This window comes from Pseudozyma flocculosa, assembly GCF_000417875.1.
Source record: "Pseudozyma flocculosa PF-1 unplaced genomic scaffold scaffold00020, whole genome shotgun sequence".
NCBI lineage: Eukaryota > Fungi > Basidiomycota > Ustilaginomycetes > Ustilaginales > Ustilaginaceae > Pseudozyma > Pseudozyma flocculosa.
In genome coordinates, this window is record NW_006920888.1 from 465,114 (window position 1) to 477,938 (window position 12,825).

Sequence of the window (12,825 nt, forward strand, 5' to 3'; positions counted from 1 at the left end):
TGGTGGTGGTGGTGGTAGGTAGGTAGGTAGGACGGACGGGTACGGACGGTCGGTACGTACGGACGAGAGGAGGAGGAGGGAGGAGGAGAGAGAGAGAGAGGAGAGAGAGAGAGAGAGAGAGAGAGAGGAAGAGAGGGAGTGGAGGGAGATCCGCCGGGGTACGGTGTTGAGCAGGCGGTGTTGCAGGCAGTTAGGCTGCGAATCGGACACAAAGCAAGCAAGAAGGCCCCCCCCCCTTTGCGCCGAGTCGAGGAGATTTGGCTCGGAGGTAAGCTGCCGGCCGCTGGTCGCCCCTCTCTGGCCTGCCTCTTGTGATTTTCTCTTGCTCTCGAGCTGGCGGGCTGCGACCGAAGCAAGCAAGCAGGCCAGGCCAGGGTTACGGGCCGACGCGCAGAAAGGCGAATGCGCGATGCGGTGCGGACAGCAGGGACCGGCCTAGTTACCCTCTGGTCTGGCTCGCCTGCCTTGCCTGCCTGCCTGGCGCTGCTGCTGCGATGTGATGTGCGTCGCTCGCTGGAAAAAGAACGAGCAAGCAGGGCACAAGGCAGAAGCAGGCGGAGTCTGCACCTGAGAAAATGGCCGCCGAACTGGCTGATTAGGCTCTGTAGGCTGCTCGTGTTGTGGTACCGCTGCGTCTTCTTCGCTGGCTGGCTGGCGGATAGGGCGACGGATGGTCGCGATACGGGAGGCGACGATGGTGGTGGTGTCGGTGTCGGTGGCGATGGTGGTGGCTGGCGACGATGCAGAAGAGAAGACGAGCGACAAGGTGAGGAGAGAGCGGCCCCTCCAGCTCGGGGCCCGGCAACAGAAGAGGCCTAGGATCATGCTGCGATCATTGCCCTGCCTGGCCCTACCTGCTGGTACCTCCGTCTGCCGCCACGGCAAATGCGATCCGATGGAATCAGAGCCCCCCTTCCCCCCCACCACCAATCAGCCGCCAGCAGCGGCGGCACGGCGCGGCGCGGTTTGGCTAGCTTCGCCCTGGTCCCACCATGCCCGCCCCGTCGCGGGCCGCCGCCAGGAGGGCGAGCAGGCTAGGCCTGCCACGAGCCTTGCTTGATGACGATCTCCGTCGTGGACCCCACCGCCCAAACTCCCCAGCCTCTGGCCGCCCTGTTGTTTCTATTTTCACCAGGCGCTCAGCGAGATGCTTGGCCAGGCCCTTGCCCGGTGTCGTTGTGGATGACGGTTCTTGGCGGCTCGGGGTGCCCCCTTCCTCTTGGCTCCCGCCCCGGTCTCGCCGCCGTAGCAATCCAATCCTTGCAACACCATAGCATGGCCCGACGGGCGTTGTGGCCGGTGCGCGGACGATCTCTCTCCTCTGCAGCGCCGAGGTACTGCGCACGGTGTGGCCTCGCCCTCTCTCTCGCTGCTGCTGACTGGATGCTCTGCTGCTTGTCTGGTGGGCCGCGCCATCTCCGTCGGCAGTCGGCTGGCCTGCCGCTCAGCACGGCAGGCCGCTTTCCTCAGGTCAGACAAGCAGCTGACCGGGGGCTTTCGGCCTCGGGTCCAGTCCGCCGAAGCAAGCCAACTGCTGGTGACGGCGGTCGGCAGCCTTCAGAGTGAATGACCTCGATGCTTCGCAATACAATTGAGCCAAGGCGACGGCTTGTCAGAGAAGAGAAAGCTGGCCTAGCCTTCTCTCTCTTGCAGCCGACTCGGCTGCTCAGCTTACCTTGTTCGGTGCTGCTTGACCGCCCTGCCCGAGATGCCCACGGAACCCTTGTCTCGTGCCCTCGGACCTCGACCTGGTCTCGGCCCGCGCCGTGGGTCCAGTCTCGTTCCATACCTCGACCTGCCGAGAGCGGGAGTGTGGGTGGGTGGGTAGATGGCCACCGCTCACCATCTGCCGGTTATGTCAACAGATAGAGCGTTGATCAGGTGCAACGGCCCTCGAGGACCGTCGCAAGCGCAGAAGAGCATCAAGGCTAGGCCAGCGAAAACAAGGCCGAAAAGGCTACCTAAGCAGCGAGTACGTGCGCGCCCAGAGCATCCGCCGGAAAGCCGTACCCGTCGCAGGCCATCCTTATCCGCGCCGCGCCATTGTGGGGCCAAGGCTCGCGCTCAGGCTAGGCCCGACCGAGAAGCGGCCCGGCTTGGCTTCCCCTCTGTGCTCCGCGGGCTGCTGTGTGGCGGCGTAGAAGGCTTTATTCGGGCCTGAAAAGCCGTCCCGGGAGGGGGGACGCCGCTCGCGCCCGCCCGCCCTCGAGTCTTGCCAGGCCAGGCCAGGCAGGCCGCAAGTCGTCGCGGCCTTGTTGTCGTGTCGAATGGAAAGAAGACGTGCTCGTGCACGGGATATTGATCGCCGTCGCGTGCGTCAACCCGCATCGGCGTCCAGCTGCCTGTGTACCGATGCTCGTATCGGTGGCTCCGCAGCTGTCCCGCCGCCTTGTCGTCCATCTGTCGCATCCCAACATGGCCAGCCAACTCCCCCGCACGTCTCTACTGCTGCTCGCCGTGCTTGAGCCGGTTGCGGAAAAAGGCCCGGACGTCCTCCTCGCTCACCGCCTTGCCCGATCCCGCAAACGGCCGGAGGTGCTCCCAGAGCGCGTCGCGGAACGTGGCATAGGCCTGGAGCGAGTTGAGCATCTTTTCGCGCGGCATGGTCCGCAGCGCCGCCATGCCCAGGTCATACGTCGACGACGTGACCGACGCCGCGTCGTCGTCGGCGGCGCGCAGAGACCCCTCGTGGTCCGACGGCGGCGCGTACGTCGCTTCGGCCTCGAGCACAAACGGCAGCGAATCCCACGCCGCCAGGCAATCGGCGCACCGGCAGATGCGCTCGCGGAAGTCTTCGGCGAGGAAGATGTCGTACCTCTGCTGCGGGCCCGCCGCCCCGCCCTCGACGGCGGCGGCGGCGGAGTCTTTGGCCAGCGCGGGCTCCCATTCGTCTACTATCGAGGCGGGCACTTTCTCGAGCAGCGGGATGGTGCGCGGCCGGTTGCACCCGGTGGCCGTCGCCGCCTCGACGGGTTCTACTTCAGGATCCGTCTTGACCTTTTTGGCAGCAGCCTCGGTGTCTCCGCCGGCCACCGGGTCGGACAGGGCCTGTTCAGCCTTTCTCTTGTCGAGCGACGTACCTTGCGGCGGAGGACCGTCTGTCCCGGCCTCTGGAGCCACGGCTGCCTGCAGCCCTTCCGCGCCGTCGGCACAGCCTTGGCGCGTCTGTGTGGCCGCCTCCTCGCCCGGAGCATCTGTCTCATCTGCCTTGACGCCGTCGGATGCCTCGGCGTCCAACCTGAGGCCAAAGAGCTGCCAACTGGGCTCGTCTGCTGCAGGCTGCAGGCTGCCGTCGTCGCCTTTGACAGCTCGCGCTGCGCTTCCAGACGACGTGGACCCCTCCACAGCGGCGGGGTGCGGCTTGGCCTTTGCGTGGTCGGTGGGCACGCGGATGCTGGGGATGCCGTCCCAGGCGGTCATGGCGCCCTGGCATTGCTGCGACGGCAAGAGGAGCAACCAGCCGCGCGAGCCGGCGTAGGAACGCAGCATCTCGTTGCCGTCCCGACGCACGCAGGCGTCGCAGATCATCAGGTCAAAGAGGTCGTGGTCGATCAGTGGCGGCTCGCTGTCGTCGTGTTGCCTCTCCTTGCCCGCAGCCGACGGCGGGTCGCGGCGGCGGGGCGGGCGCAGCGAGGTGCAGCTCTCGTGGAGCCACTCTTCGCAGACGAGGCACTGGAACATGGTCTCGTCCTCCTTTTCCGGGTCGTAGGTCTGGCCGCGGAGGCAGTAGCAGAACGCGCCGTCGTAGTTGTGGTTGTACCGGTTGGCCTCGTTCTGCGGGTCGAAGCCGGGCTTGCGCAGGGTGCAGGGGAGGGATGCCGGAGGGTATTCGAGCTGCTCGTCGATGGCCACCTTGCGGTGGCAAGAGTTTGGCTGGCGGGTGCGGTAGAGGTTGGGGGTGCCGCAGTCGCAGCGAAAGTTGCGCTTGTTGAAGAGCTCGACGAGGTCGTGGTCAGAGTGGCAGGCGACGCTGCACGCTGCGCATACGCCGCCGCCGCCGCAGGTCTTGCAGGCGTAGGCGGGCTGGCGGATGTAGCCCATGGAGTGGGTGCAGGTGTCGAAGCGGAAGGGGATGGCGTCGGTGGCCTCGGCCTCGAGGCGGGCCTGTCGGGCGATGAGGTCGGCGGCGGTGAAGCCGACTTCCTCCTCGGCCAGGGCAGGCGCCGGGAGGGAGGGGTCCGGCAGGGCGGTGTGGGCGGGCTCATCGTCGGCCGCCGTCGTCGTGGAGGCAGCCGCGGTGGTAGCAGCAGCAGCAGCAGCAGTGGGAGCAGCGGCAGCAGCAGAGGCAGCAGCAGCAGAGGCAGCAGCAGCAGTGGAAGCAGCAGTGGGAGCAGCAACAGCGGAGGAGGTCGAGGCGCTGTGGCTTGGTAGAGGCGGCTGCGTTACCTGGCCGCCCGTGGTGCTGGTCGACGATGCGTCGGCGGGAGCATCTTGGCTCATGTTCGATGGGGCAGCGGGGAAGACGTGGGGGACGACTGCACTGATAGTTGGCCGGTGGAAGAGTGCAGCGCGATGTCGTGGTCGTCGTCGTGAAGGTGGCTGAGGTGGTGAGGGTGGGGTGGGGCGGGCAGAGAGGGCCTGCAATCAACACGACGCGCGTCTGACCCTTCCTGCGTGTGTGCTTTGGCCGCCGTCTTTTTCGTCGTTGGAGGCTGCGCGCGCTGGTGGAGGAGAAACACTGTTTGACTGCCAGCCGCTCGGACCCCCTTTCGGCCTTCCTCTCGCTGGCGATGCCTTCTTTCCTCCTCCTCCTCCTCCTCCTCCTCACCCTCCTCCTCCTCCATCATCTCTCGCCACAGCTCGATGGCCACCATGACCACCGCAGGCACGTCGTCCAGCGCCTCGCTCCCGCTGCTCCAGCGTCCCATCATCGACCCGTCTTGGACGCGCGTCCCCAACGACCAGTTCCATCCAAACAAGCCTTGCACCCCGGCCCAAGCTCCACACGACGCCACCGCCGCCGCCGACGACGACGACCAGGACAGCGATGCGTCCTCGCAGTGGTCATTTACAGAAGAGACGGAGCTCGTCACCCTCGATCTTGGAACCGAAAGGACCGCCAAAAAGGCCCTCCTCGGTTTCGCCAGTGGGGCCGCGACCGCCGATGCAAAGAGCCCTGGCACCGGCGGCGGCGGCCCTGCTGCGCGTCCCTCGAAACAAGCCTCAGCCCCAATGAGCACCTCAGGAGCTGCGGCCGCAGCGAAGCAGGGGTCGGCACCACAAGGCTCGGCATCGGCCCCGCCGACCAAGGCGCCGCCCGCACCACCGACGACCGCACGTCAGAAGGGCGTGCTGGGCGCAGGCAGGATGTTTTCCATCACCGGCCTCGACACGGCGTCGCCCTTGCTCAAAGTCGGCAACACCATCCTGCGCGGCCAGCGCGCCCACCTGATCGGAACAGAGATTGTGCTCAGGGACGAGTACGACGCCAGCAGGCCCGACGGCCAGCGGCATGCCCTGCGACCCCTCCGCCCGACCGAAATCAGCTCCGCCTCGTCCTCGTCCTCGTCCCCGGTCCTCGGCATGCACACCGACCCGTCGGCCTCTGACCTTCAGTCGCATCAGCGCCGGGGCCGACACCCAACGACCAGGTCGTCGACGAGCTCGGCACGCCTCCACTTTGCGCCCATCTACGACCCGACCGACAACGAGCGGCTGCCGCTCGACGTGCGCCGAGGCGGACTGCCAGGCGATCTCGCCTCCCTGGCCAGACCCACGGCCACAGCGCGAGCCGCGGCAGAAGGGAGCAGGACGGCGACGCGGGACAAGGGCAAGAGCAAGGGACGGCGCAAGGACCAGGGCAAGGGCAAGGAGAGGGCCACCGCATCGCAGGCCGGCAGCTCGGGCGATGAAGACGTCCCTCTGGCACAGCACGCTCAAGCCAGGACAGAGGTGACAGTGCCAGCCTCCAGGCGACGCCGAGGACCGCGCCCCGCTGCAGAACTGCCCGAGGGGGAGCTGCTGCTGCGACGGGCGGAGAAGTCCATCCGAAAGGAGGTCAGAAGGCGACAGAAGACGGCCAATCAGGCGCAGGAGAGGGAGCAGGGGCAGCAGAACGACGGCCAGGATCAAGACCAGCAGCAGGATCAGGAGGTGCAGCAGACAGGGCCTTCAAGAGCGGAGGCTGGACAGTGGCCGGCAGGCGACGGTGCGACCGAAGCGGAGCGCGACGAGGCAGATGCCATGGACGAGGAATGATTGCCGCCCGCCACCCGCCGCCCGCCGCCTGCGAGCGGAGAGGCAGCCCAAGCGGCTGTTGGCCGGATCAGCGTTGCGCCCGATGGAAAGCGCGAGCGAACATGGCGGATGTGTGTGGCGCAGAGCGTCGAGTCGAGATGGTGAACCCTACCTTTGCGATCGAGGTCGCCAGCCGACCACGTCGGCGGTGATCTGTGCGCGCCAAGAAGAAAAGGAAGCCAAAGAGGGGTTTCCGAGTTGGGACCGCCGCACGCGGAACACACACCCACACCCACACCCACTACTAAAGACTCCAGTCACCGCCCACGGCGTTACGTTCTCCCGAAGTCAGGCCTCCGTCCCCTCCTTCCAGCATCGCCACCAGCCCTATTGCCCAGACTGCTGCCATCGTCCAAAGGGGGGTTTGCGCTCATCATTCCGTCCCCACTCATCGCTCCCTGAACGCCGTCGACGCTTTCCGCGGTCGTTCGTAGCCCGACTGCCCGAGACGGCCAGCATGCGGGCCAGGCAGACGGCTTCCGGCGCGACAACGTCGACGAGCATGGGTGCCAGCGCTTCCGCCACCGACGACAGTGCCGCCGCCCGCCGCTCGACTGCTGCCAACGCCAAGGCCAGCAGTGACGGCCGCGTCCGCCGCACCATCCGCCTTGTGCTAGCCTCCATCGCCGCCGCCTGCTTCGCTTATGCCGCCTACGGCTACTTGTCGCCGGCGGGCAACGGCGCTCCGTCCGCGGCCACGGCCAGCCCCAAGCCCTACAAGGTCCTCGACGACTTCAAGCCCTACCAGGCTCCCAGGAAGACGGTGCTCGATGACAAGCTGCCGCCGCGACGGCCGCTGCCCCAGCAGCCCATCCGGGCCGCCGACGTCGAGAGGCAGGCCGCCGTCCTCGACGCCTTTGTCCACTCCTGGTCCGCCTACCGCGACAACGCCTGGGGCTACGACGAGTACCACCCGCTCAGCAAGAGCGGCAGCAACCTCTCCGGCAAGCCGGGCAAGGGCATCGGCTACACGATCGTCGACAGCCTCGACACCATCATCCTCCTCGGCCTGGCGGACGAGTACCGCAGAGCCAGAGACTGGGTGCGGGACGAGCTCGACTGGAACATCGAGGGGCGCCTCAACGTCTTTGAGGTGTGTAGCGGCCGACGAGCCCAGATCGGGAAAGACACTGCAGCGTCGAGGCCCCTTCTTGTTGCTGACTTTTGAACGGCCCCCGGCCTTCTCCCGTTCCGCCCCGTTCTGCCCCGCCTTGCCCTGACCCGCCCAAACCCACTCTGCAGACGACCATCAGGACGCTGGGCGGCCTGCTCTCGGCCTCGGCGCTGATCCGCGACCCTCCGAACCCGGCCATCACCGCCAGCGAGGAGGATGCCGAGCTCTTCCTCAGCAAGGCTGCCGGGCTCGCAGAGCGCCTGGTGCCCGCGTTCCAGACAAAGAGCGGCGTCCCGCTGCGCGAGGTCGACCTGCAGACGGGCGAGGCGTTCGCCGACGCCGACAACAACAACGCCAGCAGCCTCGCCGAGGCCACGACGCTGCAGCTCGAGTTCAAGTACCTCGCCCACCTGCTCGACGACCGCTTCTACTGGAGGCTCGCCGAGCAGCCGATGCACGTCGCTCGCAGGCAGAGCCTCCAGGTGCCCCAGTTCTACACGCTCCTCCCCATCTTCCTCAACCCGCACACGGGCCACTTCTACATGTCCGACATCCGCCTCGGGTCGCGCGGAGACTCGTATTACGAGTACCTGGTCAAGCAGTGGCTCCAGACCAACCGCACCGAGCACGTCTACAAGGCCATGTACGACTCGGCCGTCTTTGGCATCAAGACGATCCTCGTCAAGACGTCGGTGCACTCGGAGCCGCCGCTCATGATCACGGCCGAGCTGTCGCCGCGCCGCGGCCAGGACGGCAAGCCGATGATGCAGCTCGTCCCCAAGCAGGACCACCTCGTCTGCTTCCTCGGAGGGGCCATGATGCTCGGCGCCGTGTCCGCGTCCGAAGCGCACGGATCCACGCCGTCCCTGCAGTCGAGCAGCCCGCTGGTGGCCCCCATCGAGGTCGGGGCGACGGCCGACGCCGTCGAGGTCGAGGACTGGCGGCTGGGCCACGAGCTCGTCCGCACCTGCGTCGACACCTACCAGAAGACCAAGACCGGTCTCGCTCCCGAGATCGTCTTCTTCCGCACTCCGGCCGAGATCGAGCACGGCGAGGACTGGTACATCAAGAAGTGAGTATGCGCGGCGCGATGAAGTGCCGACGGGCGGGAAGACGTGCCTGCCAAGCCGACTGACCCCGACGATCCTCGCTGGTCTGTCTGTTGTCGTCCACCAGGCCGCCGCCGTCGTTCGAGGGCAAGGCAAACCCGCTGATCGACGCGCGCAACATCCTGCGGCCCGAGACCGTCGAGAGCCTCTTCATCGCCTTCCACCTGACGGGCGACGAAATCTACCGCGAGTGGGGCTGGCAGATTTTCGAGGCGTTTGTCAAGCACTGCAAGGTCGAGTCTGGCGGCTTTGCCAGCATCGACGACGTCGATGCCGACACGCCGCAGCAGCAGGACCGCATGGAGACGTGAGTCCGGACTGCTGGCATAGGGCGGCGCCCGAGCGACCGCCGCAGAGGAAGAGGACCACCGCATTGCTCACATCGACGCCCACCACCTTCTTCCCGCATCGCACCTCATCGCACCGCTGTCGCAGGTTCTGGCTGTCCGAGACGCTCAAGTACCTCTACCTGCTCTTCTCGGACCAGTCGCTGCTGCCGCTCGACAAGTGGGTCTTCAACACCGAGGCACACCCGCTGCCCATCTTTACGCCGCAGTTCGCCACAACGGTCGAGTAAGTGCCTCTTGAGTATGGTGCTTCAGTGCGCCATCAGGCTAGGGCCCGATCGACGGGCGGGACAGGGTGCAGTGACCCTGTACTGAAAAAGAGCAATGAGAATGGACCATGTGTGCCTTGGCAGCGATTGTCACAGTTTGGGGAACGGCTCCCGGCAGACTCACGACTGGTAAGGCACGGCGCGGCGCAGGGCGAGGGGCGAATGAGGCAGACAGGTCGTCCGATATCTGACCTTGTCCAAAAGAGCGTCTTGTACCCACCCACCAGACGGTCAACGTCTCGGGGCGGATCGGAAAATGGACGCTGGGGTATGGGTTTAGAGGCCCTGCAGCAAGGCGGTAAGCATGCTCGCTACCTGTCGAGAAGATCTTCGGGAACGTGTCGGAGAGCCCCTGAGCGGCACGTGTGCAGGCGGAGCTTGTAGCCGACCCCGCTTTCTCGCTCTGGGCCCCCGCGCCTCGAGCGCTCAGATGCTGGCTCCCGAACGCGATGTTCTCCCTCTATCTCGACACGGCAAGCTTTTCACCCTTCTCTCTTGCCTCAGTCCCATCTGACAAGGAGCGATACAGAGACGCATGCACGATGCCGATCTCCTCGCAGCCGCCGCTCACACCGTACATCGATACCCCCCTTCGCTGGCTCGATACCGTCAGCCCAAGGCGAGCCAGTCGAAGACAGGGGGCCAAATTGAGGCTCGCTTCGCCGTCACTTCTTGCTAGTCCCGTATCGTGCTACTTCGGCCCTCACCCTTGCCCATCGCTGGTGCACAGGCAGGCAGATGTTGCTCTTTCGGCATCTCTGGGCAAGGGCAGGCGGGCACGTTCAAGCCTAACGATGCTGTGCCGAGAACAGCACAAGGCCGCTGGCTATCTGCACGGTATCATCACATCGTATGGCTGCAGCGCGAGCGGCGGCGGCGCCGATGCGGCTCGCTACGCGATGCTTCCTTCCCCCGGGCGGTCTTTGGACCGCAACCGCATGCTCTCGACGGCCGCCAAGCAAGCTCCAAGCCCCCTGCGATGCCCTCTGAGAAAGTGCAGCGACCGACCGATCGATGCTCAAGCTCTTCCGACCAGCCCCTGTTGCTGTCGCGCAACTTACGAGCAAGACTTGCCAGGGACTTGCAGGATCCTCTTGCCGCTCGCAGGGGCAAGACGGACGAGTACATAAGATGCCTCGCCGACTCCTCTGAGGCCACCTTGGCACGCACGAGTCCGTGTCACTACTGTCCTGTCATCTGATCCCTCCCCGACGAACACGCCACGCCGCACAGAGTCGATGAGCGTCACTGCCACCGCCACCGCCACAGCCACCGTGGAGCTGGAAGCGGCTGCCGCTGCAGAGGCAGCCCCGGCCAAACCCCGCCGCGTGCTCGCAATGCCGCAGTGGAAGATCCCCAAGTCCCTCTCCGTCTCGCCCTACCTTGGATCCCGCAAGGACCGCGTTGCGGTGCAAAAGGCCGCCCAGGGAGCCTCCAGCGGACCGACGGGTGCTGAGGTCGACGCTTGGGTGGCTTCGACGCTGACGCGCAGCCAAGGTCTGGCGGCTGCCAGGTCGCACGCGCAGGGGGGCGCGTCCAGCGTCGAGGCTCAGGTCGATACCACCGGGCTTCGATCAGCGAGCGCAGGAACTGATAGTGCGGTCGCCTCCGCCGCCACCGCCACCGCCACCGCCAACGCCACCGGCCTCCAGCTCGCCGAACTCCCGACTGACGAAAGGGGGAGAAGGCTGGGCCTCGAGGATGAAGACGATCCGCAGCTTCAGGACGACCCCGCCGTCTTTGCAGTCAGCCCACAGCCACAGCCACTGCCCGCTGCCACCGGGACGGCTACGGCCGACGCAGTGCTGCCTACATCCTCCGAAGTTCCACCGGACCTGGTGGACAAGGTGACCAAGGCCACCCACGGCCGCCAGACGACGGTGCGCTTCATCGCGCCGCCCTCGGTCACTGGCGTCGACCAGGTCGTGGCGCCCGTCGTGGGCCAAGGCTTCGTCGATCCGCGCCTCTATGGCGGTACCTCTTTCGACCTCGTCGGCGACGGCGAGCACGAGCCGCTCAACGTCATCGTCAGCGCGCTCTCGTCCCCCGAGATCCTCACCAAAAAGGGCCTGCAGTCGTACATGCGCTCGCTCGACTTCGACAAGGAGTGCCTCGGCCTTCACTCGGGCGGCGCGCAAAAGGCGTGGCTCGACCCTCGCGGATGGAGGGACGAGGAGTGGCTCTTCCGCAAGGTCTACACGCCCCTCGACCACCTGTTCGGCACGTGCATCGAGAGCCTGGTGGGGGGCAACCACTTCCGCGCGTGGCAGCAGCAGGGCACCGGCGCCTGGTTCCTCGCCACGAGCAAGGAGCAGAACGTGGCGAGGAAGCACATGATCGTGCCCGACGGCTACAACATCGGACGCGACGAGCTCGTCGAGCAGAGCCAGGCCGAACGCGACACCGTCACCAGCTTCTTTGGCAAGCGGTACCGGACCAGCGTCGAGTACGTCGCGGGACTCATGCCGCCCGGCCAGCAGGGCGTCAACCACGACATCGCCGTCGATGGCCTCACCGCCATCCTCACCGTGACGCTGCTCACGTCGTCGTCCAGCAGCGCCTCCCCTGTGTCCTCGGCTCCAGCGTCCTCTGCCGCCGTCTCCGGGCTCGACACCAACGCACCGGAACCCGTCGGCGCTGCCGCTGCCGCTGCCGATCCGTCGGAGACCGAGGATGAGGCAGGAGAGGCCATGCCCGAGTCGCCGTCGGGGGCGAACGGCAGGCAGCGGCGGATCGGCATCAATGACAAGACAAAGGAGCTCTGGCGTAGGATCCGTCACAAGCCCGCCGAGGACGAACGGACAAGCGGGCGAGCGGTCAAGGCGACGGCGGAGGGCGCTAACCCCACGGCGGCTGCACCCGCCCCGGTCGACGTCGGCACGCCGACAGCAGCGCCAGTTGGTGCTCAGCCCATCGTTGCGGCCCACTAGTCGCGCGCTACCCGTGCATCGATACCCGCCATGATTTTGTTTACCCAGTCCGCCCCTGACCTGACCACCTCGCTGCTCGAGACCGGCGGGGCCCCATGACGACCGCGTCGACCGGACGAGCTTGCTTGATACATACATAGCCATGCAACCCCGCCCTTGGGGCCACACGGCGCCAGGTCGCGACCAGCACGGCATGCCTCTGCGACTTCCGGTGATGCACACATGTTCTCGACGCCGGCGCGCACTGCTCCTTGTGCTTTTCATGCCGCGCGATGAGCCGTCGCCAAGGACTCCGAACCGGGCGAGGCCGGTCGGACCATCCTGCGGCGGTGGCAGCTGGTGCCATCGCAGGTGGATCGAGGAGCAAGCAGTAGCGGGATCAGGGGTACACACCTCGGCCTAGCAAGGCCCCTTAGTGGTGCTCCATGATCGACGCCTAGCTGCAACGCTGCGGTTGGGCCCCGCTCCTTGCCTGAATAGGATCGGGTTCAGAACGGGCTGACAATAACACCAAGTCGACGGAGCTTGAAGCGGGGGTGAAGCCAAGAAGCTCGACACGCACCTCCGCCGAACCTAATGCAAGACCTGAGTGGAGCTTATGCCGCGTAGGACCTCCGTGGACGCAGCCGCTGGTCTTCACTTGTAGCTGTGGCGACGGCTCCGGTCCTGCGCTGCATCCTTCCCATTGTCGAGCAAAGCGACGAGGCCTGTACAGCTCCCCTTGTGCGATCCTCAAGCGATATAAGGCCGCGGGGCGACAAGAGTCAAGGTGCGCTGCCATTACATCGCCAGACTCTCCCCCGTCCCCGTCCCCCCCCC

The 12,825-nt window shown here is 66.3% G+C and overlaps 4 protein-coding genes across 4 annotated transcripts; 3 read left to right on the forward strand and 1 right to left on the reverse strand.

The window, feature by feature from the left end:
* Positions 1–2,442: 2,442 nt before the first annotated feature.
* On the reverse strand, positions 2,443–4,440 carry PFL1_05586 (uncharacterized protein; the record flags this gene model as incomplete). Its single annotated transcript, XM_007883121.1, has 1 exon — positions 2,443–4,440. The coding sequence occupies one exon, from the start codon at positions 4,438–4,440 to the stop codon at positions 2,443–2,445; it is 1,998 nt and encodes a 665-aa protein (XP_007881312.1).
* Positions 4,441–4,812: 372 nt separating this feature from the next.
* Positions 4,813–6,198, forward strand: PFL1_05587 (uncharacterized protein; the record flags this gene model as incomplete). Its single annotated transcript, XM_007883122.1, has 1 exon — positions 4,813–6,198. One exon carries the CDS (start codon positions 4,813–4,815, stop codon positions 6,196–6,198), a length of 1,386 nt encoding a protein of 461 aa, XP_007881313.1.
* A 541-nt stretch (positions 6,199–6,739) lies between these two features.
* PFL1_05588 (uncharacterized protein) lies at positions 6,740–9,037 on the forward strand (the record flags this gene model as incomplete). Its single annotated transcript, XM_007883123.1, has 4 exons — positions 6,740–7,330; positions 7,480–8,423; positions 8,528–8,767; positions 8,896–9,037. 4 exons carry the CDS (start codon positions 6,740–6,742, stop codon positions 9,035–9,037), a joined length of 1,917 nt encoding a protein of 638 aa, XP_007881314.1.
* A 1,277-nt stretch (positions 9,038–10,314) lies between these two features.
* On the forward strand, positions 10,315–12,006 carry PFL1_05589 (uncharacterized protein; the record flags this gene model as incomplete). Its single annotated transcript, XM_007883124.1, has 1 exon — positions 10,315–12,006. One exon carries the CDS (start codon positions 10,315–10,317, stop codon positions 12,004–12,006), a length of 1,692 nt encoding a protein of 563 aa, XP_007881315.1.
* Between the last annotated feature and the right edge of the window lie 819 nt (positions 12,007–12,825).